General features: G+C 37.9%; 1 protein-coding gene and 1 long non-coding RNA gene across 4 annotated transcripts in view; one reads left to right on the top strand and one right to left on the bottom strand.

Annotated features, from left to right (window-relative positions):
- LOC115214151 (carbohydrate sulfotransferase 11) overlaps positions 1–27,866 on the top strand; it is a 38,380-nt gene that overhangs the window by 8,837 nt on the left and 1,677 nt on the right. The window contains exons 2-4 of one of the 3 annotated variants that reach the window (XM_029783225.2): positions 4,670–4,744; positions 12,723–12,757; positions 23,870–25,866. In XM_029783225.2, coding sequence (XP_029639085.1) covers positions 4,670–4,744; positions 12,723–12,757; positions 23,870–25,030 — 1,271 coding nt within the window. In that variant the 3' untranslated portion in view covers positions 25,031–25,866. Of the gene's footprint in view, positions 1–4,669; positions 4,745–12,722; positions 12,758–23,869; positions 25,867–27,866 lie in introns of those variants that run through there. The other 2 variants (XM_029783226.2, XM_036504663.1) reach the window with 2 other exon arrangements.
- LOC118764201 lies at positions 18,835–19,601 on the bottom strand. Its single transcript, XR_004999991.1, has 2 exons — positions 19,571–19,601; positions 18,835–18,994 (listed from the first exon to the last, which is right to left on the bottom strand). It is a non-coding gene; the product is annotated as an uncharacterized LOC118764201 (long non-coding RNA).

Below are 27,866 nucleotides of genomic sequence, written 5' to 3'. Positions count from 1 at the left end.
TTTTTACATACATACATACATACATACATACATACATACATACATACATACATACATGCATACATACATAATGAAATAAAAGGATTTCCTCAATACTTTTTAGTAGAGTACATGTTTATGAAATTTTGTAAAGAAAATGGTAGACAGTGACTTCGAAGTTTCGGATGATAGTTTGATGACTGCGAGCAGGCCGAAACTTTGAAGTTACTGTGTTTTTTTCCTTGAAGTACACACACACACACACACACACACACACACACACACGCACGCACGCACGCACACACACATGTGTAGTTATATTGTGCAAGCGCAGTATGGGCTATTACGTTAAAATGTTTGCTTCGCAACCACGGGGTCCCGGTTTCGATCCAACTGCATGGCATGTTCGATACATATAATTTTCTATGTAGACTGGCATTGGCCTATACCTTGTGAAGGAAATTTAATGGGACAGGAACGGTAGAGTGAGTGGACAAATGAAAGAAAAAGGCAGTCAACATATTTTGTAGGAGTAACTTGTATTATTATTTAAAACAGTCTGTTTCGGCTCCATGCGACATTGAGTTTCCTAGGATTCTTACAGAAACCTAGCTCGTTCAGACTCAGATTACAGAAATTGTTAACCTGAACCAGAACCAGCCAGGTTTCTGTAAAAATTTTACGAAACTTTAAGTCGCATAAAATCGAATCAAACAGTTTTTAAAATAATAATAATGATAACAACAACAACAACAACAATAATAATGGTTTCTTTATTTGCCTCCAGAGTGAAGGATGAGGGAGACAATATAAAAACAAACATAAAGTGTTGGGGTTTGCATATAATGGGGTAATAAAATATATATAGTATATGACACTAAAAAAAGAGGGTAAAAAGGGTCGTGACGAGATCGCCCTGATTCAGGAGGACCTCTAGGGATAATCAGAGAACCCCACCACCCAAGATCACCCTGAGTAATAAGGACGAGACCCCACTCCAACTTCCTTTTTCCGACTCACGGGTCTACATTGAGAGTAGTACCATACGTCTTGCCATTTTCGCAACTTTCACCCAACTTTTCATAAATTCACTCGAGGACAATAACTCCCTCTCCACCCTCACTTTCCTTTTCAAGTGAAATTAGAAAATGTCGATGAGGGCTTTACCAAAGAGGAAAGTTTCCGTTCTTATTCCTCCATATAACCTCTGATGCCACAGCCACCAAACAAAGGAAAACTGCCTTGCCAGGCCGATTAAAGGAGGGCGGCGGGGCATTCATCATTATGGACTCGGACGACAGACGGATCTGACCTACACGCGACAGCAGCTGTTCGACATAACTCCGCAAGTCAGCAATGCCCGGACACTGAACGAGTGCATGCAGAACGTCTGACAGCACATCTGTGCCTGTACAGTTTATTTCGAACTGGTAGCGCCCCTCGGTAGGACAAAGACATCTGGAAATAATCCATAACAGTCCCCGACCGGACAGTCCTCCAGAATAGATTTGCCTGTGCGTCTTCGTCGACACCTGGGGCCACCCCGAGGACGTCGTCGCATTTCCCCGCTACTAATCCTCTATAAATATTTAAAGTGGAACATCCACCGATCTTGTTGCCCGACTTGTTGAGGACAGTGAGCGCCTGACGATATTCTAAGTGCCAGGCACCCAGCCTCGGCCTATCCTTTACCCAGGACTGCAGCACTGTCAAGGAGACGCGCTGCGGAAAGGCGTGTCTCACAAACGGAGCCCACACACGTTCACCTTCTAGAAATCGCTGCAGGTGGTGCAACCTGAGTGCGTGGCTGCGAATTAAAATCTATGGTATGCCTAAGCCGCCACGCAAAGGAAGTTGGCAGAAGACCGACCGTTTGTCTATTGGAACGCGTCCTTTCCACAAGAAAATAAACAGATAAGCTCCAATCTAATCAAGCAGTAACTGGGGAAAGGTACAACGGTCAGATGATAAATAATGACAGAGGCGACGTAGGCATTCGTTAACTCTGCCTGACCTCTCAGGGACAACTTCCACTCTGTTCATTTCTGTGTAAGAGAGGTCACCCTGTTTGTTACCTCTTCCCAATTCTTATCCATCTGGGAGTCGGGGCAAAACAACACCCCGAGCAGTTTCACTGGTCCGTCAGTCCAGCGTCCGACGGCATCGATCTATCTCTCCAGGTGCCCAATCGTAATCCCACCGACTTGTCGGCATTGATTTCAGCCCTGCAATCACTCATATTCCTTCACAATGGAGCCGACCGTCTCCACTTCGGAGGCGTCCGACACCATGACGGTGATGTCTTCCGTTTATGCAGACACTGCCCTCCCGAGTCCAATTTGGAAAGGAAAGCCTCTTAGCTGTTCCAACTTCCAACCCGACAGCCAGCACATACAGAGGAGGTGGCAGCGGGCAGCCCTAACGGACCTAACATACGATACTAAACGGTTCTGATAAGTGGCCATTTACCTTGACCACCGAGCAGGTACCGTTGTGAATTGCAGCAACCCAGCCTCTGAAAACGGATCCGAAACCGGTCGCTTCAAGGATGGCTTCCAAGTAGGAAGGTCTACCCTATCGAAAACTTTCGACTGATCTAATTTGATCAATGCTCCACCGAAGTCAGCTTTAGTCCCAGCCCTCTCTACGATGTATCGCATAAGGTGGATGTTGCCGTGTATAGATCTGCTCGGGATTGCGCACGTTTGTGCCACCCTGACCAGACTATCAACGACAAGCGCCAACCTTTTCAATAACACCTTAGCCAAAACCTTAAACTCTGTGCTTAGCCGAGTTATGGGCTGAAAATTCCCTAACACGTACCCATTTTCGGCGTTCTATTCAGCAGTGTTACTACACACCAACACACAGTACTAGGAATTCTCCCGTTCTGCTGCCAGTTACTGTAGACATCTGCCAAGAGGCTGCCAAAAAATCTAGCATGAAAACAGAATTTGTAGAACAACCATCCAAATTCGGCGATTTGCGACTTGTGCAATCGCTCATCGCCTCCTGTATTTTCGCACAATATCAGCGCCCGTCACCGAGAGCCGTGATAAGCCGTCTAGGTACGAAGTAAATTTCACTACCGTCGTCGGCCCATCTTCCTCCCCAAACAGCCACGCAAAGTGCTGCTGGAAAGCCGCACATATCTGCGTCCGTCCCAATCTGTGAAAGACTTGGTCGTGTATTTTTCCACGTCACGTCTCTACCGATCGGGTTCATCGGAGGGCTTTAGTTCCTTCGTGTTTTAGCGCAGGAGCCTTAGCTCTGGCAACGCACTCTTTGTATTTCGCCTTAAAGAAATGGTGAAGGGTCATTCTCGCCGCTAACACGTCGGTCGCAATGCCTTTACTAGTAACCTCTTCTAATTTGCTAACTTGATTTCCCTCTCATCTATTTCTTTTTTTTTTGGGCTAAATCTTTGCTAAACGCTATCGATTCTACTCTAATCGCCCTCTACAGAGCAATCCACCACCGGCTGTAGACGATTGCCCCCGTCAGCTACCGCTTAATTAGTTCGCTAATCCGATCCCTGTAGTCTTTACGAGCCGGTAAGGATGCATTCAACTTCCAGTAACCAGGTCCCTGTCTGCGGGTCCTATCTAAATCAACTGCGCATATCTCAAATTTGTGATCTTTGTAGCTGACCAGTTTAAATTGTGGACAACCTATGCTATCCCTTCCTCTGACCTAACAAATACTCTATCTAAATACGATCTCGATGACCCGTTGTGGTTCCTTTATGTCCACACTGGCACATCAGGGAAATCCAGTCGGTATCTGCCAGAATGTTGGTAAGTGCTGAATAGGTTTTCGAGGCTTTTACATCCCCTTCTACTATATACTAAAGCCACACAGTCCTTCCGTGCATCCAAAATACTATTCCAGTCCCCCACTAGTACTAAAGTGCGCGACGTTCCCAAGAATGTTTTCAGACGCCTGAAGAAATCTGGCCTTCCAGCTCCTGTTGGGCATAAATCGCCACTAGTATAAAGGCACCACCTTCACTACCTTTCACGTCCAGGACCTCCAACCAACCATCCGGATCCAGGAAAATTTCCGGAGTAGCACTGTTACACCGCCTCTCGCTCTCGATAGACCAGAAGATGAGAATACCTCGTAGTCTTCGAAAATGGATGCTAGAGCTGTTTTCCCAAGATCCTTGTTTTACTAATGGCAGCCACATCAAATCAAGTGACCTGAGATCATTAAGCAAGTGACCTTGCTTCCAGGCCGATCCCATGACACGCACATTCATACACCCCATTCTCAGCACAGCCATGCTAGTAGGTGAAAGAAAGTGAGGAGGTTACTCACCTTGGTTTTCGAGAGGCTTCTTTACTGGCGAAAAGCTTTTAAAAGGCCCTTCCAACAACCTTTTATTAATAGATTAAAAAAAAAAAAACACACTGCCTGGGAATTTTTCTATCATAGTTTTATAAACGCCTGAGGACGTTTTAATTAACGGTCTGTCCTTGGTGGTTTTGAGGATGAAACCCTCAAATTCCTTTCCCTCTTTCTCTATACTATTTTTATTTTGGTTTACAAAATCCATCAGTTTACTCCTATACTTATTCACAACTGTGAAATTGATGGATAAAGTTCGTGCTGGAGTCTTGTTTATGATTTAGCACTTGTGGTACTTGTAATGTTGGCTGCAGTGACACTTCATTTTACTTTGTTTCAGGGGAGAAAACCTTTAAGAATTTTACAGATCCGCATTCATGGCGTCTTGGCTTCGACCTTCCAGGAATACTGACAGGTGAGTACTATCCGGGAGATCGATTAGATCAGGTAACTTGCATTGCAAGATCAGTTCCATACCTATACCTAACCAGTTTTGCATAGGTAGTTTCTTGACCTCCAGTATTGTGACTTCGTCTCCGTCTAAGCCTGCCAAGACGGTCGCCACTCACCAGGAAATGGATATTTCTGGCGGCACATTCAATATCTGAATCTAGGCAAGACGTTAGGCGCGATAGCTGGGGATTAATAAAAAGTTGTCATTCTGCAAAGTGGTTGCGCAATTACATTTAGCTTCTTCTTCCGTCCCAAATCTCACCTCAATGGTTCCAAGCTTCTTTCCTCGGGGGATGTGAGTCTTTTGTTCCCACAGGCGCCCAAAACATTTTTATATCTCGGTCTCGGGAGTATTTCCTACCCGCCGAGACTTAACTCCGATGCAACAGTATGTGACCATGCGTCTTGGGATATTTTCTATCGCGTTGGATGGAGGGTTTAGAGCTACCCTTCTTACATCTTTTTTTAACAAATTTTCTAGTAAACTTTAATTCTTCTTCATCTGTGGAAGCACTCCATATTTTTCGTCGCTGACGCAAAAGAAACAGGGGTGATATGTATATTTTTATGTTTTATTTCTTTCGTATTTTTGTTGCTGTTGTTATTGTTGTTGTAGTAGTAGTAGTAGTAGTAGTAGTTGTTGTTGTTGTTGCTACTGCTGTCACTACTGCTGCTGCCGCTGCTGTCACTGCTGCTGCTGTTGCTGTTGTTCTCTTCGTCGACACCCAAAATTTTGACGTTGCTTAAATGCGAAACATTTTTCGCCCCGGTAACGTCGTTAAATTTAGGCCATTCCATGTTGATATTCTCACTTATTTCCTTGGTCTCAATATTTTTCATGTAGCGAATTCCTTTATCGAACATTATGATGACTTCTTTATCAGCCATATTTAAAAATTGCAGAAAATTGTGAAATACGTGTTTTTGCCGAAAGCAGTTAAAATTCAAAAATCATTTATGCGCACCCTATGCAAAACAGCGGGTATTTCTACACAAAAATACTATCTGTACAATCCAGACAATTTCTGAAATGTAATGGTAATAACGGAAATGAAAAGACGGCGCCTTAGAAGGCCGAAAAGATTACAAATACGTTTTGAACTTACTGAGCACCAAATTTCTGTGTGCCCTGATGCAGTACCAGACTGGCTCTCATGACTTCTGATCTTAACTGATTGGAAGTGTTACCCTGTACATTGTTTTGTCTTGGTATAAAAGATGGGTTATAGCAAATATTCTGCTCAATACCACAGATTTGCTTGTCGGTTGTTTGACCATAACCAATTGAGCATGTCCCTTAGTGGCTGACGATATGTGCATCTATGACCACGAGCAGAAGTAGTGAGGGAGCATCATAGCCGTGTGTTGAAAGGAATTCTTAGAGGTTTGGATAATTCACCTTTGGAAACATGGGTAGTTCGTTGAACAGCCTTAATCCTTATTTAGGGACCTTTTCAGTGGGATGGGCTACTTGACCAGAAGAAAATTCTAACTGGGCCCTGCCTGCAAGGTCATGCACTGTTTATCTTGATATGAGATCACCATGTCGCGCACATATGGTTGTGATGCATGTGCCTGGTGTACCCTTATCAGACAGGTAGTCATGATGGGTATCCTGGGCTTCGTATCTTTTGCCCCAGTGTCACTTTGTTGGCACGCACTGCTCTTTCACGGAATAATAATAATAATAATAATAATAATAATAATAATAATAATAATAATAATAATAATAATGATAATGATGACGACGACGACGACAACAACAACAACAACAACAATAATAATAATCTTTTCTACTCTAGATACAAGGCCCGAAACTTTGGTGGAGGGGACCAGTCGATTAGATCGACCGCTGTACGCAGCTAGTACTTAATTAATTGACCCCGAAAGGAGGAAAGGCAAAGTTGATCTCCGCGGAATTTGAACTCAGAACGTAGTGGCAGAGGAAATACCTATTTGTTTATAACCCACAAGGGGCTAAACACAGAGAGGACAAATGGATTAAGTCGATTATATCGACCCCAGTGCGTAACTGGTACTTATTTAATCGACCCCGAAAAGATGAAAGGCAAAGTCGACCTCGGCGGAATTTGAACTCAGAACGTAACGGAAGACGAAATACCGCTAAGCATTTTGCCCGGCGTGCTAACGCTTCTGCCAGCTCACCACCTTGTAATAATAATAATAATAATAATAATAATAATAATAATAATAATATAGTCATTCTTTGATAATTGTAGGGTCACCATACCTGCAGCACAACATCTATTGTCACCTAAAAGGTGGCCCAAATCGAATGTAATGATAGAGGTATGGGTGTTGTTTTAGACAAGCTCTCTCCTTACCTCGCATTACTGCTGTTATTATTGTTATTGTTGTTGTAATCGACTGGTCCCCTCCCCGCAAATTTCAAGGCCTTGTGCCTTCAGTAGAAAGAATTGCTGTTGTTGTCGGTGGTGGTAGCAACGTTTAGCTCCAGATCGGCTCTTATTAGGCAGTTGTATGATTAAAAGCTTTCCAGCCGTTACCATATCCCTTTTTGAATATATAGAACTGCATTCATCATCCCATGTGCTCTTCTCTGTTTTTTTTAAGACAGTAGGATTAGATAATTGAAGATTTGGCTGTTATTTCTTGCAGATCGAGTGACTTCTGCGTGTGTTGTCGCTGTTGTTGTTATTTGTCTCTAGGCCAGTCCTCGTTGCTAAGACCTGTGATGAAAAGGCGTTCTTGCCGTGACCATCAAATAATTTTATTATAGGTTACGTTATCCTGTGTGTTCTTTATTTTTAAAAGCTGGTTGTGTGCATTTTGACAAAGATTTAGTTGCAATTTTTAACAGGCCAAGCAACAAGGTAAAAGGGTCCCTTACGTTTGTGATTTATTGGCTGTGTGGTAAGTAGCTTGCTTACCAACCACATAGTTCTGGGTTCAGTCCCACTGCGTGGCACCTTGGGCAAGTGTCTTCTACTATAGCCTCGGGCCGACCAATGCCTTGTGAGTGGATTTGGTAGACAGAAACTGAAAGAATCCCGTTTTATATATGTATATGTATATATATATGTATGTGTTTGTGTGTTTGTGTTTGTGCCCCCAACATCGCTTGACAACCGATGATGGTGTGTTTACGTCCCCGTAATGTAGCGGTTCGGCAAAAGACCCCGATAGAATAAGTACTAGGCTTACAAAGAACAAGTCCTGGGATCGACTCGCTCAACTAAAAGCGGTGCTCCAACATGGCCACACCCACATGCCTGAAACAAGTAAAAGAGTATATGCGTGTATATATTTTTTTGTGTCTATGTGTATGTTCGGGTTTCTCTTTGCATGTGTGTGTACGTGTATGTGTATGAATGTGTGAGTGTGCGCGTGTGAGTGTATGTATAAATGGGTATACACATGGGTATGTGTGCCTGTGTGTTGTTTTGTGGCGAGTTTAGCGTGGGTGTTGTGACTGTTTGCATATAGTTACACGCTCGTATGTGTGTGTTAGCAATCTTGTTATACATGTGTTGGATGTGCGCGTGTTAGTCATGGGCATGCGTGTATTTGCATATATTGTATGTACAGGTGTCCGTATGTGTGTGTGTGCGTTTGTCTGTGTGTGTGTTTGGATGTGTGTGTGTGTGTGTGTGTCATGTGACCTAAAGAATCCTGAACTAAGAAGAGAAAGACTATAAGAAATGAAATCTACAGCTGGAACAAAAAAAAAAGAAGAAAATATAAACAAGCAAAATTAAACAAATTGCTTCTCTCATGAATAATAAATCGTTATATATATGTAGACACACGTCTACACCCAGCCACTTACACACAAACTTAAACACGTACGCACTCAAACAAATGAAAAAATATATGCACACAAGCACGCGCAAATATGATTGTACGCACATCCTCACGAACATATAATCGCTTACGTATATATATATATATATATAATATAAAATCCGTTCTGTCTATGTGTGTCTGTGGCTTCTAGGATCTCGGGCATCCTCCATCCGATTGCGCTCAAATTTGATATGTAGATACCGACGTTATCAAGGCGTGTATAAGTTTTGAAAAAATTACAAAAATCGATTCCTGGTAAGAATGCGATTGATAAAGCCGTGGGAACGTGCCAACCTTACTGATTAAACCATGTTTGTGTTCTCCCAGTCAACAGCCTTATCATTACTGGTACTTTAAACTCTTCGGTTGCATATTTGTGTGAATAAAATCGTTTTTCGTTGGAATAGAAAAGAAGTCTATCTTGATTTCTTCTTTTGCTGGTGTTCTCAAATTTAAATTAAATCAGTGTTTCTCAAAGGGGATGCCTATGGGACGGTCGGACAAGTTGTTTTGAGAAGATTTGGTTTAAATATTTGACAACTCAGCACCGTCCATTGGACGGGGGCGTTTTGCTCATATATATATATATATATATATATATATATGTACTCAAAACAACGTACACGTATGTAGGTTGTTTTACATCTGTATGTTTTTTTAGGGATTTATTTTCAGCTTTTTCTTCAAAGAATTCAAACGGGTCACTCTCATAATATTTGAGTCATGACAATACACCTCTTGAGGCGTGCGATTAGCTGAATTGGATGATGTGTGCGCATATACATGAATGGTGTATCTATGTTTGTGCGTTTGATTAACCTTGCATTCGAGAGTGTACATACTACAATAAAAGTGTCTATATTTCATTACTTTATGTGTGTGGTTGTATATGTACTCGATATGTAAATGTAATTGTGTGCATATATTCACCCAGGGGTTTCAAATGAAGAATCTTTGAAATATCTTACAAATTTTCACCGCTTAACTGACCGAGTGTATCCGAAGAATAAGAACCAGTCTTCTTTTTTTTTTCTTTTGGAGAACACAAGCATTTGTAAGCGGCCTATGCCACTTTCAAATTTGTAAGGGCCTATGCCACTTTCAAATTTGTAAGGGCCTATGTTGTTACGTAGCCCAGTGCACCTATGAACAAATGGACAAATGAAAATCTGTATCCAGGATATAAGAACTGTATTTTTCTCTTCAGTTATCAATAAATGTTTTTTTCCCCAATGTATGCATACATGCATGTACGACATTATTCAGTTTATTTCAAGATTTCTTGCCAAAAAGAGAAAGAACCGGTTTCTAAGTTAGATCCAAAGCTCCTTCATTGGAATTTCAACACCAACCACAAGGTATTTTCGTATGTATGTATGTATGTATGTATGTATGTATGTATGTATGTATGTATGTATGTAATGTATGTATGTATGTATGAATGCATGTATGTATGTATGTATGTATGTATGTATGTATGTATGTATGTATGTATGTATGTATGTATGAATGCATGTATGTATGTATGTATGTATGTATGTATGTATGTATATATGTATGTATGAATGCATGTATGTATGTATGTATGTGCAGATTTGTATGCTTTATGTATGTATTCTCATACACATAATTGCATATGTAAACATGCTCATATATATTTAAATGATAAACTTCTGGAAGGTTTTACAGATTTTTACAGTTCCAGTGATGGATTGGATCTGTAGTCTTTGAATTAGCTTTCTCATTTCTGGTTTTCCTCAAGATTAGTATTTAGGCAGTGTGTTACATATCCCAGGGCCTCAATAAACCTGAACTTGTAATCTGGATAGAGTAACTGGAGATTCCTCTATAGTTCAGCATAGGTGTTCTCTTTTTCACTGATCTTCAGCTTTATGTTAACATTCTAGCAGTATTCTTTTATATCATGTGTGGTCATTGCCTCTACCATATTGTCGGTTCTCATTTCTATGTCCTCGGGATTATCCTTCCGACGGATTTCATTATAGAGTGTCCTAGCTACAACATCATGTCTCATCAGTAGATAATATTGTGATGACATCTTCGGACAAATGCTTATCTTCAGTGTGAACTCCACAAAGTCTGCATTGGTTGTTACATTTTACTGCTTTTCCTGCATCTCTATCCCTCTTGCGCATCAGGTACTTGGTTGATATTTCCTGTTCCTGGATTGCAGACGCATACCCTTCAAAGTGAGAGGTAATAATCCAGCTATTGGTCCATGATAAACTGCTTTGATGTTCGATGTTACTATCATCACGGAGCTTCTACTAACATAGCCATGCATAGTCTTCTGCCAATATAGGCTTATCTTTTCATCTAGTGATACGGTAGAGTCGTACGACTTCTTTGGGCTTGTATTCTAGTTTATCAGACAAAGATGGTTGCTTATGGAGCTGCCTTCCGAGTCTTATGATGTATTCAAACTTAGTCAAGGGATGCACTTCGACACTTGGTGGTTAAAAGATGTTGTTGAAGGGATATGATGCCACATTCAAAGGCATTTTGGATCGATGTTAAGCCTCTGCCACCTTGATTTCGTTTTAGGCAGAGGCGGTCTACGTCACTGTTTATGTGGAAATTATGTGTGTTTTTTAGTACTTTTCGAGTCTTACGTATGTATGCATGCTTGTATGTACATATTTATGTATACATGCATGTATATATATGTACATGTGCAGATTTGTATGTTTTGTTTTATGTATGTATTCTCATCATGCATATACTTGCATATTTAGAATGCTCATATATACTTAAATGAAAAATTCTGAAAAGTTACTATATGGTTGTGAAAAAAAGGAAAACTGTAAACCAGACTAGCAATACCTCCATCAATGACTTGACTGTTGAAGAAAGTTACAGGTATCTAGTTTGTCTCAGTATGCTACTGAAGACTTGCTGGTACAAGTTGTTCACTGAGAGCTTGCTGGTACAGGTTGATAAAACATGGTCGGTGGAAGTTTCTTCCAGGTGCTTTTCCATCCTGAAGTTTCTAGATCAGTTACAAGGGTATCACCATCAATGCTGTATGTCTTGGGTGTAATGCATGGACGATAACTTCTTCGAATTTCTTCCAGTTACAGAGCCTCTTGGTTTTATATACATATATATATATATAATATATATATATATATATAATATATATATATATAATATATATATATATATATATATATATATATATATATATATATATACATATATATATATATTTCAATACGGAACAAATAATTCATAAGAAAAAACATAATACACGGGAAAATAATTTGCGAAGATATCATTGACTCTATTATTATCTACTGTAACAGTTTAAAAATGGCAATAACAGAAACAATAATATAGGTGATTGCAGGCCCCCAAAAAGCATTAAATAGTTGAAGGATTAAAATTAATCAAAGGACATACTAAGTATGTCTACCTCCTGGAAATAACAGTCAAATCTATTATTTATATCGCCAAAATACACTGATAATAGTTATTATCAGTGTATTTTGGCAATTTAAATAAGAGTTTTGACTGTTATTTCCAGCAAGTAGACATATATAGTATGTCCTTTGATTAATTTAATTTTAAATTATATATATATCAACGATGAAGTCAGTTACTGAGAAATACCAATTATATGACGAATAATAGTGAAAGTACTATGAACATATTGAATATAGTGAGCACCAAAGAGCTAACATGTTTTACATATAAGTTGATGTTGGTTAAGTTATTACAAGTTGTTCAATGGCCTAATGTTTATTTTAAATATTTATGCATCTAAGGGAGACGGTGTCAGGTTTATTTCGGTGTTAGAAAGCCTCCTCATCAAAGACAGGCTCTACCGAGAGAAAGAAAGTGTATAATTTGTATAACTGTGAGGATTATCAAGAGTGGTCCCATGTAAAATGAAGGTGAAGGAGATAAAGCAGATCGAAACCTCGTCTCCCCCTTGTTTTGCAATAAATGTAGAAGTTAATGAATTCATACAGTCTGTGGCATGTTACTTATTGTATTATAGAGTGAATGAATTTAATGTTGCTGTTATTTTCATGTGACTCACCTTTAATTTCTCTTTTTCTTCTTCTTCTTGTTTTCCCCTTCTTCAGAAAAATTTGCGAACACCAAAAGACCTTCAGAAGAGGTGAGTAAATCTTCTATTCAATCCTATTGATCAGTAACAGTATTGTGTCAGTGGTTGAACCATGAATTAATATGCGGTAGGTTGCTTAGTTTAATGTTCTCAAACTGAGAAAAATAGAAAACAAACCGACAAGCAAACAAAGAACAACGTTAAAACCTCGAACTTGCCTTTCATTTTCCAAATTTCAGTTCACTAAAATAATTCTGATACCCCCTTCGGTCTCGACAAAGACCATGGGATTGCACCTAGAATGTTACCCTCCCAGGCACAAGTCCGGGCAAGGTTGTTTATGGTAGACCAGCAGTCGCCCATGCATACCGCCCCCTCTCCACGCCACCAGTGTTATCCAAGGGAAAGGCAACAGCCGATACAGCTTGGCACCTGTGACGTCGCAACTCATTTCTACAGCTGTGTGAACTTGAGCAAGGTGAAATAAAGTGTCTTGCTCAAGAGCACAATACACAGCCCGGTCCGGCAAGACGGCGAGAATCGCTAGCACGCCGGTCGAAATGCTTAGCGTTATTTCGCCCGTCGCTACGTTCTGAGTTCAAATTTAGCCGAGGTCGACTTTGCCTTTCAAATTAAGTAACCAGTGAAACACTGAGGTCGATGTAATCGACTAGTCCCCCAACCCACAAATTCCAGCCCTTGTACCTATAGTAGAAAGGATTATTATCCACGTAGGTCACTTTATAATCCATTATTATGTAATTAGGTTATGTTACTCTTCTATTATTATGGACATTGGCAACCACATGGTTCCGGGTTCAGTCCCACTGCGTGGCACCTTTGGCAAGTGTCTTCTACTATAGCCTCGAGACGACCAAAGCCTTGTGAGTGGATTTGATAGACAGAAACTGAAAGAAGACCTGTGTGTGTGTATGTGTACGTCTGTGTTTGTCCCATCATCGCTTGACAACCGATGCTGGTGTGTTTATGTCCCTGTAACTTAGCGTTGTAGAAAGGAGACCGATAGAATAAGTACAGGACTTATTACAAAGAATATGTCCTGGGGTTGATTTGTTCGACTAAAGGCAGTGCTCCAGCATGGCTGCAGTCAAAATGACTGAAGCAAATAAAACAATACACATTTTTATACTGATAAATTTTCATTTCCATATATAACTATATGTATCTATTTTCATTCAGCAAGTTTATTAATGAGATCAAAGCTTGGCAAAAGCGTAGAGGAGATAAGGTGTCTGCCTGAATTGGGTATAGGTCTGATTGTAATTATTTTATATTTATTATTTAGTAATATGGTTACTTTACATTTTGAATTTTGATATAACAACGCTGATATGACACTGAAAAATCGTAAATGTTAAATTTTACTCTTAATTCGCTTGAAGAAAACGTCTTTTTTAATTGACATAATTGTTTTGTTCATCAATAAAGAACACGTCTGAAACAGCTGTAGTGAACCTCAGCCCATCTGTGATATGATTTATATTTATGTATATGGTGTGTTTTTATTGTCCAGATGTTTTCTGTTAACTAATTCATGAGATACTAAGGTTTGTTTTCCTCTTTTTGCTGTCTGCTATAATAGCCGAATTACCCCATTCCAACACTTTCTATTTTTTAAAAATATTTTGGTAAGCTCATATACAATAACGATAAACCCTACATTCACGAAAGAGGAAAACATCACAACAGACCTCATTACATACAAAACACATAAACCCTTGAAAAACAAAAAGGAAACCCATGTAACAGATGTGACCACACATTACAATAAATGAAGGCTTAGAACCCACAAAATATCTTACAGTATTTAGTTGTATCATTTGCAGTTCTCTGTTTTGGGAATTTTATCCATCTGTGAAAGAGTGTATACGACACAGTACCAGTCATGTACTGCAACCAGTTAAACCCACCATACCAACTCTCGATAGTTTATGGTCTTATATTAATATCAGAAACCACGGTTACATTTGTATTTAACTAGAATGTGTCATTTTAAAAATAAAATTATTAAAGAAAATGACGAGAGGAATTTTTTAAAGATGGTCTTCAATTGAAAAAATAAATTGAACGAATAAAAAAAGGTGAAAAAAATAGAGAAATCTCTGTTGATTTTCTGGTCAGAAGAAAGAATTTATAGTAAATACTGTAGCTACTTTTCTTTTAAATTCTTCAACATCGAGAATTGGTCCAGACAGAGAAGAAATTTAAGGAAAATAAGCCCTAAAAATAAGAATGATTAAGAAAAGGAAAATGAAGCCGGTGAATCATTTGAAATTTGAAGAGAAAAAAAATCAAGAGAAGATTTATATTTCTGAACGGTTAGTATTTATATTTCCGCTTGAAGATTCCACAATTGCACAATAGTTACCCTTATGCTGCACATACGCATATACCAGTACCTTGAAGTTAGTTTCCTTCCAGCTTCCAGCAATAATCCCTTCATTAATTTTTGCTAATTCTCCCTGCCTATCAACCCGTAGAACCTTTTACCCACCTACACCTCTTTATTGTTTATGTTCAGATATATGTTTTCGGCACTCCTTTTCCTCCTTGCAACAGGCTTATATAATTGCCTTTATATTTTGTTTTGACACCGTCTTTAGTGTAAACGCTGTCATGTTTTATATTCTTTATAATTTAAAAAAAAAAAAAAAAACTGCCTATATACTCATATGCACACACATATATGCATTTTCTTTTACTGAAACTGAATATTTGCTTCACGACTCGATTTCCGCGTTACTATGTTCTTCAGGTGTGAAACTCTAGTAACGAGACAAAGCTTCAGTTTCAGTTTGAATGAATGGAAATTAACCCATATCTTCTGCAACTTGTACTGAGCAATACTCTCTTATTCGTCTGATCTAACCCCCCCCCCCACACACACACTACTACATACTTTCATTTATAGCTTTATCTACGCGTTCCATTTTTAAAATGATTTGCTTCACGTCAGTTGAATTTTCTAAATTCTTATGACATAATCTATCTATCTATCTATCTATCTATCTATCTATCTATCTATCTATCTATCTATCTATCTATCTATCTATCTATCTATCTATCTATCTATCTATCTATCTATCCGTGTGCAGCCCTGTGTGGCCAATAAAGAAACTTATCTATCTATCTATCTATCTATCTATCTATCTATCTATCTATCTATCTATCTATCTATCTATCTATCTATCTATCTATCTATCTATCTACATACATACACACATATACAAAGTGAGGTGCCCCAGCATGTCTATAGTCCAACGACTGAAACAAGTAAAAGATATGCACGTAAGTATGCATGTGTGTATGTATGTATGTATGTGTAGGTGTGTATGTATGTATGTCATTATTCAGTTTATTTTAAGATTTCTTGCCAATAGAGAAAGCACCGGTTTCTAACCTAGATCCAAGGCACTTTCATTGGAATTTTAGCAACAACAGGGTGTTTTTGTTTGGACGCATGTATGTATGTATGTATGTATGTATGTATGTATGTATGTATGTATGTATGTATGTATGTATGTATGCATGCATGCATGCATGTATGTATGCATGCATGTATGTATGTATGTATGTATGTATGTATGTATGTATGTATGTATGTATGTATGGATGGATGGATGGATGGATGGATGGATGGATGTATACATATTGACGCCACCAAAATGAACAAGTTTATCGGTAATAGCATGAAATTGTGATTATTTTTGCCTGAAAACTGATGGAGGACATGCATGTCTACGTCTTCTGTGTCATTTTCCGTTTCGGGACTGCTGTTATAAAAAAAAAAAAAAAAACTACAGCACATAACAATTCGTCATTTAACCCCCTTCAAAGTAGGGGGCGAGACGAACAAAACAATTTTTTAACAAAATTACTGTTAGTTAATCGTGTACTATAGTTTCGGGTTTAACTTGGAAATTAAATAAATCAATTTTTCAAAAAATAATTTAATTTAAACTTATCAAGTGTACCTTCCTCAGCACTATCACTGAGCTTGTATTCGTATCAAGGTGAATTATAGGTGTTTTCGTTAAATCATCTATGTTTTTCGACCAGCACGGAAATAACTGAAGCTATTCCTCCCTCTCTTTATATATATATCTATTATATAAAATCCGTTCTGTCTGTCTGTGTGTGTGTCTTCTAGGATCTCGGGCATCCTCCATCCGATTGCGCTCAAATTTGATATGTAGATACCGACGGTATCAGGGCGTGTATAAGTCTTGAAAAAATTACAAACTGAAATTAACACGACACTATTAGAAAGCAGGTTTAGAGAGGGCGCGGACTAAAACTACGCGCCCTTCACCTCCATTGGTCAGTTGAAACTTAGACAGTGTCATGTGATAGTTAGCTTGTGCTGGCTACTGGTGTCTACTGGCGAGTATTTAAGGGGAAATTTGGCAGGATGGTCAGTCATCCGCTGACATTCGTCGACGCTGCATCGAAGAAACCAAAGAACAGAAGGAAAAAAAAGGAGAAAGAAGAAACGCACTCAACACCAGAGCTGAAGACACCTCCGAAAGTGAGGTTCCGCCACGTCGAAAATGGTAGAGGAGTAGGACTCGAAACCGGGCGTGGTTCCTCCTAATGATGTCTTTAGCCATTGGATCTTATAAAGGAGCTGTTGAGCTAGCGAACCACGAAACGTGGTTGGAATTCCTTCCATCGATACCACCATAGAAACTATCAAGCAAAAGGTATGTGCTAAAGCTGCCCACATAGCACGGTATGAAAAGCGCTTTAGTTTCTTCAAGGACAACATGTTCAAAAATAAACCCCAAACTTTTTACTGATAGGGAAAATACTATTCACAGTAAAGTCTATCCCATCAAAAAGAAGTGCAGGAAGTCTGGAATAAAATTTGGGCAGAAGAAATATCACACAATAAAAAGGCCCCTTGGATTGATAGACTATCTACTGACTTAGACTCCTTAGAAGAGCAAAAGTGGGAAGGTATCAAGGTAGAGGATGTAAGATCTGCTTTCAGGAAGTCATGCAAATGGAAGTCTCCAGGAAAGGATAAAATTCCTAACTTCTGGTTGAATACCTTCCCAGAGAGTCATCAACTGCTAACAACACTTTATAACAATGTTTTGCAACAAACGAGTATAATTCCCTCGTGGATAGTGAATGGTGTTACATTCTTACTTCCCAAAAAATGAAGAAAGAAATGAACCAAAAAATTTTTTGACCCCTAATCTGCTTAACAACAGTGTATAAAATACTAAGATCTGTCATGACTGAATGTACCTATAGTTTTTTAATAGGAAGTGGCATATTCCCTAATGAGCAAAAAGGATGTAAACGTGGGTACTATGGTTGTAAAGATCAGCTACTCATCAATAAGATGATCTTGGAAGATTGTCCCTAACGTCACAAAAGCTTATTGAAAGCCTGGGTAGACTATAAAATAAGTTTTTGATAGTCTAACATATAGCTGGATTAAGAAATGTTTGGAAATGTATAAAATAACGCCTACTCTGCGAAACGTCTTGTCTGTAAGTGCGAGGTCATGGAGAACCACACTGACTTTGAACAGTGACAATGAATCTCTTAATGTTGGAAATGTAAGAATTTCATGTGGCATTTTCCAGGGTGACTCTCTATCACTACTCTTCTTTTGTCTAACCTTAATAACTCTCTCGAAATTGTTCGATGATGTTCAATATGGCTACAAAATCTATATATATAAAACTCAACTTGTGTGTTTGTGTGTATATCTGTGTGTGTGTCTGTGTGTTTAACTTCCCGGCACATCTCCTCCTAGCCAACAAATCGTAGAACCACCAAAAATGGGTCACTTAAAGTTTAGGCGAATGAATATTGAACTGCGCTATTTCTGTTCCGAAATTCATCTCGCAAGTGCAAAAATCGATAATGTGTTTGTTTAGGCCTTATCCCATGCATTGAATAGGGAACTTTACTCAGTAAGCTGTTTGACGTGAACTGTGTTCACCACGCGTGCAAGCATGCGTAAATTGCATGAAAAATAAAAAAAATCAAGATATAAAAACGAATCGCCGTAAACATTGTAGAAATTCGGCAATAAAATTAATTTTCGGGATGTAGCCTGGAGGGTTTTTTCGTATTAATCGTTTGGACTTTGTGAACACATACCAATTGTTTTCATAACATTTTTAACGCTTTGAATTAAATGTGACCATTTTGCGTTGAGTCTGCAGTTTGAATCACTTTAACCAAATTTTAGCTGGCCGGATATTTGATCATCACGATATATCGCCAGCGATTCCCTGAAACCCCCTGAAATCCCCGTTGAGAAATACTGATCTAAAAGAATAATTCAACAATGCAATTATTTGATCAACAAAAATTTGTGAAACGCTTCTTCGTTTTCCTATTGAGGAAATGGAACACATAAGCGCAAAAATAGAGGGCATTAAATGCTTGATTTTAAAACCAAAATAATTGAATTTTGATTGAACTTCATCCAAGTTTAGCTTAATTCGCGCGTGCATAGAACGCACGAGCGCACGAGCCGGGCAATACTGCTAGTGTTTGATAAAATATAAATCATCTCTTTTACATGGATGACTGGCCGGATATTTGATCATCACGATATATCGCCAGCGACTCCCTGAAATCCCCTGAAATCCCCGTTGAGAAATACTGATCTAAAAGAATAATTCAACAATGCAATTATTTGATCAACAAAAGTTTATGAAACGCTTCTTCGTTTTCCTATTGAGGAAATGGAACACATAAGCGCAAAAATAGAGGGCATTAAATGCTTGATTCTAAAACCAAAATAATTGAATTTTGATTGAACTTCATCCAAGTTTAGCTTAATTCGCGCGTGCATAGAACGCACGAGCGCACGAGCCGGGCAATACTGCTAGTGTTTGATAAAATATAAATCATCTCTTTTACATGGATGATTTAAAGCTCTCTGCAAAAAATGACCAACAACTACAGGGCTTATTAGCAATTGTTAAACAATTCAGTGATAACATCCAACGTTAATCATGACCAGCAGAATGTCATAAAGGAGTTAGAACCAGCGGAGAGCTACAAATACCTAGGGGTATTTTAGGGGATGGAATCTAACATTCAATGACGAGGGAAACGATCAGAAGAGAATGTTATCGCAGGGTAAGGGCAATGTTCAAGACAGCTGAATGCAAGAAACATGATCAGAGCGATTAATACTTTAGCCATACCGGTCGTAACATACAGTTTCAATATCATTAACTGGTCAATTACTGAAATATGTAAGCTTTACAGAAAATACGAAAATTGCTGACAATGCATAGAATGCACCACCCAAAGCAGATATAGAACGACTTTACCTGCCAAGAAAAGAGGGTGGCCGTGGACTTTTACAACTGGAATTAACAATGAAGATTGCCACAGCTGGCTAAAACACCTACCCGAAAAACTCTGATGACTGGATGTTAAAACTTGTCTTAAAGCATGAAAACAAGGAAGCGTCCCACTTAGTAACACAACAGGCAAAGGAATATCTAAGTGGAATTCCAAATACGACAAATCCCAGAATTAGACGTACTACAAACAACAAGCACAGAAAAAGCTAAGAGTATTAAAACCCGTGCTACTACTGCTGCCTTAGAAATTCTTACTGATAAATGGCAAGAAAAACCTCTCAATGGCAAATACCCAAAAGAGAGCTAATAATGCCGATGTCGACAAAGCCCTTACCCACCAATGGTTAGTGTCTTCTGGCTTAAAATCAGAAACAGAAGGGTTTATCATAGCAGCCCAAGATCAATTCCTATCTAGAAGGAACTACAGGCCAACATATTAAATCACGACAGTAGCCCAACATGTCGTGTATCTCAACAACAAAATGAAACTATTTATCATATCTCCAGATGCAGTCTTTTTGTGCCTATAGAGTATCTCAACAGGCATGATAGAACAGTACAATATATTCACTGGGTAATTTGCAAAAACCTAGACGTGTCCCATGATAAAACTGGTGGGAACACAAACCATCTCCAGTGCTTGAAAATGATCACATCTCACACCTCAGGAACTTCACCGTTCAAACTGACAGAAAGATAGATGCGAACAGGCCAGACATTATATTGAAAGACTTCAGACAAAAATCATAAAGATATTGTGAATAATAATATATTGGAATGTGATATTAAAATTTATGAAAATTAAAAAGGGAATTTAAATTAGAAGATATACGGAGCAAACATAAGAATATAAATAATCTGGGAGGAAAAGAATATATAAAAAATAGAGTTAGAGATAAAGAATGTGATTATGCAACCAATAGATTATGTTCGCTTGAATCTAACTGCAAAATTAAGGAGACAGTATACAGGTGTAAGGTAAGGTACGGTAAGGTACTTAATTTGTCAAATTACTATTTATTCAATTTGTCAAATTACTTATTTACTTAATTTACCAAATTCCCTATTAACTTGATTCATCAACTTCCTTATTTACTTAATTTGTCAGTTTCCTATTTACTTGATTTGTCAAATTCCTGTTTACTTAATTTGTCAAATTCCGTATTTACTTGATTTGTCAAATACATTATTTACTTAATTTGTCAAATTTATGTTTACTTAATTTTGTCAACATCCTTATTTTCTTAATTTTGTCAAATTCCTTATTAACTTAATTTGTCAAATTCTTTATTTGCTTAATTTGTGAACTTCCTCTTTACTTAATTTGTCAAATTTCTTATTTCCTTAATTTTGTCAAATTCCGTATTTACTTAATTTCTCAAATTCCTTATTTATTTAAATTCTCAAATTCCTTATGTACTTAATTTCTCAAATTCCTTATTTACTTAATTTGTGAAATACCTTATTTAATTTCTTAAATTCTGTATTTACTTAATTTGTCAAGTTCCTTATCTACTTGATTTCTCAAATTCCTTCTTTACTAAATTTGTCAAATTCCTTATTCAATTAATTTTTCAAATCCCTTATTTACTTAATTTCTCAAATTCGTTATATACTTAATTCCTCAAACTCCTTATTTACTTAATTTGTGAAATTCCTATTTACTTAATTTGTCAACTTCCTTATGTCCTTAATTTTGTCAAATTCCTGCTTACTATAGGCGTAGGAGTGGCTGTGTGGTTCCGGGTTCAGTTCCACTGCGTGGCACCTTGGCCAAGTGTCTTCTACTATAGCCTCGGGCCGACCAAAGCCTTGTGAGTGGATTTGGTAGACGGAACTGAAAGAAACCCGTCGTATATATGTATATAAATGTATATGTATATGTGTGTGTATGCTTGTGTATCTGTGTTTGTCCCCCCCAACATCGCTTGACAACCGATGCTGGTGTATTTGCGTCCCCGTAACTAGTGGTTCGTCAAAGATATCGATAGAATAAGTACTAGGCTTACAAACGAATAAGTCCTGGAGTCGATTTGTTCAACAAAAAAGCGGTGCTCCAGCATGGCCACAGTCAAATGACTGAAACAAGTAAAAGAGCTATTTAAATGACCGATAAGTGAAGGGAGGAAGTAAAAGTAAGTAAAAAAGTTCATAGTATTCGCGCACGCACGTGGGTGTGCGGGTGCGCATGTGTAGGTATGAACATACGCGCTTACGCGAATACTATGAGCTTTTTACCCCCTTATTTTTACTCCCTCCCCTCACTTAGCGGTCATTCAAATAGCTCTTTTGTCTTAATAACGGTCAATCACCCAGTAATTTCCCTTTGTATAACTCATTTTTCATAACATTTTTCCGATGGCCGGATTACTGGAGAGATGGCGGCGTGGATTTCCACCTCGGCATCCGAAACTCGGAGTTTTATCATGGCTACCAAATAATTGCCACATATTTACATATATATGTATATATATATATATATATATATATATATTTGTATATACACACACACACATATATAGTTCATAGATGAGAATCAGATACTCTCCGTTTGGAATACACTTAGTAGTACTCAAAAGATCTAAACTTGTGTGGCTATAGAAGTAAATGTATGGATAAGCAAGTTAGACAGATGAATATATACAGTATTGGGTCATTCCATAAATAATGCTGTTTTTATACTTCGTTTTCAAAATTAAGATAAACAAAGTTCCTTTTAATCTAAAATATACACTCCTTCATTTTCTGCAATGCTCTGTCATCTGCCTGGTAGACTTGCAAGGCTCCTCTTCCAAAATTCACTTGTCCGCGACGGAAAATACTCCTCCAGTAATGTTCTGACCTAGTCTACAGAGTTCATATTTTTTTCTGTCCAAATGGTTTTGAAGTCTGCAGAATAAATAATAATCAGTTGGGGCAATGTCCGGCGAATATGGTGGGTGGGGCATCGTTTCCCATTCAAACTGCTTCAGCTTTTGAAATGTCATCCGCGCTGTATGTGGTTAAGCATTATACTGATGGAAGAACACCCTTCGTCTTGAAATCAAAGTTAGTGGTTTTGCTTCTAGCGCTGACTTAAGCCGCTCAAGCTGCTCACAGAGATCTCCTTTGTCACCGTTTGGTTTGAGTTTAAAAGGTCAAAGTGGACGTAACTCTTCATATCCCACCAAACAGATAACATCTTAGGTGGGTGAAGACCATCTTTAGCCTGGGATGCCGGTGTTTCTCCTTTCCCTACCCACTGTCTCCAGTGCTTGACATTTTTATAGAGAACTCATTTCCCGTCACCAGTCACTATTCTGTCCAAAAAAGGTTCATTCGTGAGACGTGACAACAAAGAAGAGCACAGATTCACTCTCTGAGAGCGATTAGACTCGGGAAATTTGTGAGGAACACATTGACTCAATTTTCAGATTTTTACGATGGCATGTAGGTGTCGATGAACGGGTGAATGACCAAATCCAAGATTCTCTGCTAGTGTAATAAATTTGATGTATTCCGTTATCGGATATATGCACGCACGCACATACACACACACATATACACACATAGTGTGTGTGTATATATATATATATGTATATATATACACACACATATATATGCGTGTATATATATATACATACTCATGCACGCACACACGCACACACGTGCACGCACATACACACAGACACACACATTATATGAAAAGTTTTTTGAGCCACCATTTGTATATGTACTTGCATTATCAAACATCTATTAATATGCTTATATTATATATATATATATATATATATTTTCTGCTTTTAATTTTCAGACGAAATCTTCGATCGTTGTGTCAGTTGAATCGACTCCGGCTCCTATCGATATAAAAGAGAACGTTCAGAGTCTGTGCTCAAAAGATTTCTCCCGTTACAATGGCTACAGAAACAATACTTATTTGCAATCGTCTATCATCATATCGAAGTACAAATTTGTCACGTGTGTCCTCCCTAAAACCGGTTGTTCGTTTTTAAAGCGTTTCTTGTATTTCATTGGCAGTAATAAATCTATTTCCAGCCCCTTTATTTATTCGTTATATGATGCCCACGTGCTTCCATTGAACACTACCAACAAGTTAACGGCAAAACAACTGGAAGAAGTTCAAAGAGAATATAAATTCGCTTTATTTGTCCGCGATCCTTACAAGCGTTTATTCTCTGGTTACGTCGATAAGATTTTCTCGCGTTACGACTATTGGGATTTTTTGTCTAAGCGTATAATTAACAAAGTTAGACCTTCAGCTCCAGACAAATCAAAGAAATGTGGCACTGACACTAGATTTACTGACGTTGTACGTTTTCTTGTGTCTGAAATATCTGAAGGTAAATCCGTAGATAGTCATTTTATGCCGATACACTTCTTGAGTAATCCGTGTTCAGCGAAATATGATTTCATTGGAAAGCTTGAAAATTTCAAAACAGACGCAGCAACTTTGTTCAGTGAGCTTCATGTAAAATACCAATCTACCTTGGATGAGATAGAAACTGGAAGTATCAAAGATGAACTCAAGGACGTTGCCGATATAGTATTTAGCGTTAAAAATAATAAACGTTTTAACGAAAACCCATGCTTCGATATACATAACATCACGCGGCGTTTGTGGCGCAAACTTCAAATCAAAGGACTTATCAGTTACAAATTTAATTTGACAATAACAAAAAAAGAATTATTGTCCCTTAACAAAACTCAGTTTCTTTCAATTTTAACGAAATACAACAAGAAATCTTCTAGTGAACCAGATTGTCATAAAGCACGGAAATTTTCATATTTGGAAGCGTATTATTCAGTACCGCAGAAAGACTTGGAAGATCTCGCAAAACTATTCAGCACTGAATGTGAATTATGGGATTATCCGTTCAAACCGGACATCATATTTGATTCCGATAAACGCATCTCAACAGGCCCCATTACGTATTTTAACTTTGACGATGTCTAAATGAATACGTGAATATGCATACATGTATACATACGTGTATCTCCATTTTTTAACCTATCCTCACAAACCTACAAACTAATTATATATGTACACGCACACACATGCAGATACACACACGTACACACATAAGCGTTCACGCGCATAGACATACACACATACACACACCTCCACTCACTAAACTATCTGAAAGAACACTTTTAAAATATCAAAAATAATACAATGTCGCCATGACAGAACACCACCAGTGGACTCTGCACGTATACTTTAACACATTTTAAAAGAAATTAAGTTCCTTTTATCAATTTAAATACATAATCGATTAATTTCAGTAACTTATTAAAGGCAATTACTCATTCATGCATTTATAAATAATTCATATTGAACAAATTCCAAAACTGAAATAAATGATCGCTTTTATTTTCTATATGAAAACAAGTTGTATCCAGAAAACATGAGCTGGTCAAATTACGTGAAAAAAATTCCGGATCTGTTTTATTAGGTGTTGACTGTCCAATCTAATAAGTGATTCATATGAAAGAAACCTGAAAATACGAAAATGTTGGGGTATTCCAAGACAGAACACAGCAACTGACTCTTATCTTCTAAATCGAACATTCTAAAAGATTTACATTTAAGGTTCTTAGAATAAATACAAAAATATACATGCATCCACACACCCTCCCCACACACATATAGACGCTCACATGATCGCATAAGTGCATATGGCACACACACACACATACGTAATCGTATGATAATTCTGCTTGTCATTGCGTTACTTAGACCGTCGGTAACGCTTTCACGTGATTGGAGAAAAAAGAGGGAAAAAGAAAATTGTAAAGCTTTCACATTACTAGTTGAAAAGAAAGAGAGGAGGAAGAAAAAGGAGAGCGAAAAAGAGGATAAGGTGAAGAGCGAGAGAGAGAGAGAGGGAGAGAGAGAGAGGGAGAGAATGGGAGAGAGAGTGATTGAGAGAGAGGGAGAGAGAGGGATGATGATGGTAGTGGTGGCGGTAGTGGGGATGGAGATGGTAGCACTCAAGATGGTGGTGGTGGGGACTCGATAGTGAAAAGTGCATTTTAAAATTGAACTAAGTTTTGTTTTTGTATCACCCACCCCTTAATGCATGCACATAAGTGCAATTCCGTGAAATATTCACGTTTATTTACGTAGCAGATAAATGCAATTTAAATAAAGGTTGTATCATATGTAGAGGATATTTCTTTTTCGATTATGGAAAAAATGGAAAAATAAGAGTGAATGTTTATTTTATCAGTATTATATGAGTGGTGTGTATTAAGTGCATAAAGTATATATAATATATATATAAAGTCATTAAGAAATCATAGCATTCTATTTTCTTTCACTTTATAATGAGTAGCAGATGAGCAACTATCTTTCCATACAGAGACAATACAGGCTACGCTTTCAGGTTTTTGGATAAAGTTTTCCTAAATAACCCAATGGGTTTATCATATATTTATGTACATATATGCATGTATGTATTCATTTATATTTATATATTATTTATATTATTATATGATTGAACACACGCATCCATTTTCAAGTACACACACACACACACACACACACACATATATATACTCTTTTACTCTTTTAGTTGTTTCAGTCATTTGACTGTGGCCATGCTGGAGCACCGCCTTTAGTCGAGCAAATCAACCCTAGGACTTATTCTTTGTAAGCCTAGTACTTATTCTATCGGTCTCTGTTGCCGAACCGCTAAGTTACGGGGACGTAAACACACCAGCATCGGTTGTCAAGCAATGCTAGGGGGACAAACACAGACACAAACACACACATACATATACATATACATATACATATATACGACAGGCTTCTTTCAGTTTCCGTCTGCCATATCCACTCACAAGGCATTGGTCGGCCCGGGGCTATAGCAGAAGACACTTGCCCAAGATGCCACAATTGCATCACTTGAACGGATATAGAAGCAATTAGGCGGAAAAACAAATTAGATATATTAACTATAATAGTCTGGGTATGAGATACAAAATCTGTATATATGTATACATGCAAAACGAGAGAAAACAAAAGTAGGGAATTTCAGACGATGAATATCTAAGTATAAATATATAGATGTTTATATTAATGGATCCAACAGAGTACAAACGACAATCGAAAATTTAAATTATTTACCTCCTTAGCAACATATGTACAAAACCTCAAATCCCAAAATGTTCCCTATACCCTATCCTAATCCATCGTAAGTCAGAATCCCTTATACAATGCAAATATCGGTATTTGTAAATTGTGCTATAGGGAATCGTTAACTATCCTTCGCAAACATAACAGAACATATTGTAGATACAAATACTCCATAAGCTTGGAACACTTTGCGCCATAGGACTATTTGATCGTAGTGGTTGAATACTCTGCTCGATCAACCCGTTAAAAAATAACGTGTGAGGAATCGAGTATTCCACTATATCGATCAAATAGTCGTATGGAGAAAAGTGTTTCAAACTTATGGAGTACATCTATTTACAATATTTAACAGTGCTGTTAACTTAAATTATTTTAGATAACAGTGAATTGTATGAAAGTACCTGTCTGTTGTCCAAATTTAAAATTGGCTTTCTCCAGGCTTCATTATTCTGTATAGGGATGACCTTCATAACCGTACATTTTCAATTTTCTGTGCCAAAATTCTATTATTCTGACTTAGATTTAAACTTGTTTACACATACACAGAGACACACATACAAAAGCATAACCATAATCAGCATTCACAAACGAGTCGACTTTGATTTCATCCTTTTGGGGTCGCTAAAATAAGTACCAGTTGAGCGCTGGGGTC

The sequence above is a fragment of the Octopus sinensis genome, linkage group LG7, assembly GCF_006345805.1.
Source record: "Octopus sinensis linkage group LG7, ASM634580v1, whole genome shotgun sequence".
NCBI classification, from domain to species: Eukaryota; Metazoa; Mollusca; class Cephalopoda; order Octopoda; family Octopodidae; genus Octopus; species Octopus sinensis.
Note: the sequence above shows the minus strand (reverse complement) of the source record. Positions and strands in the feature narration are given on the sequence as shown.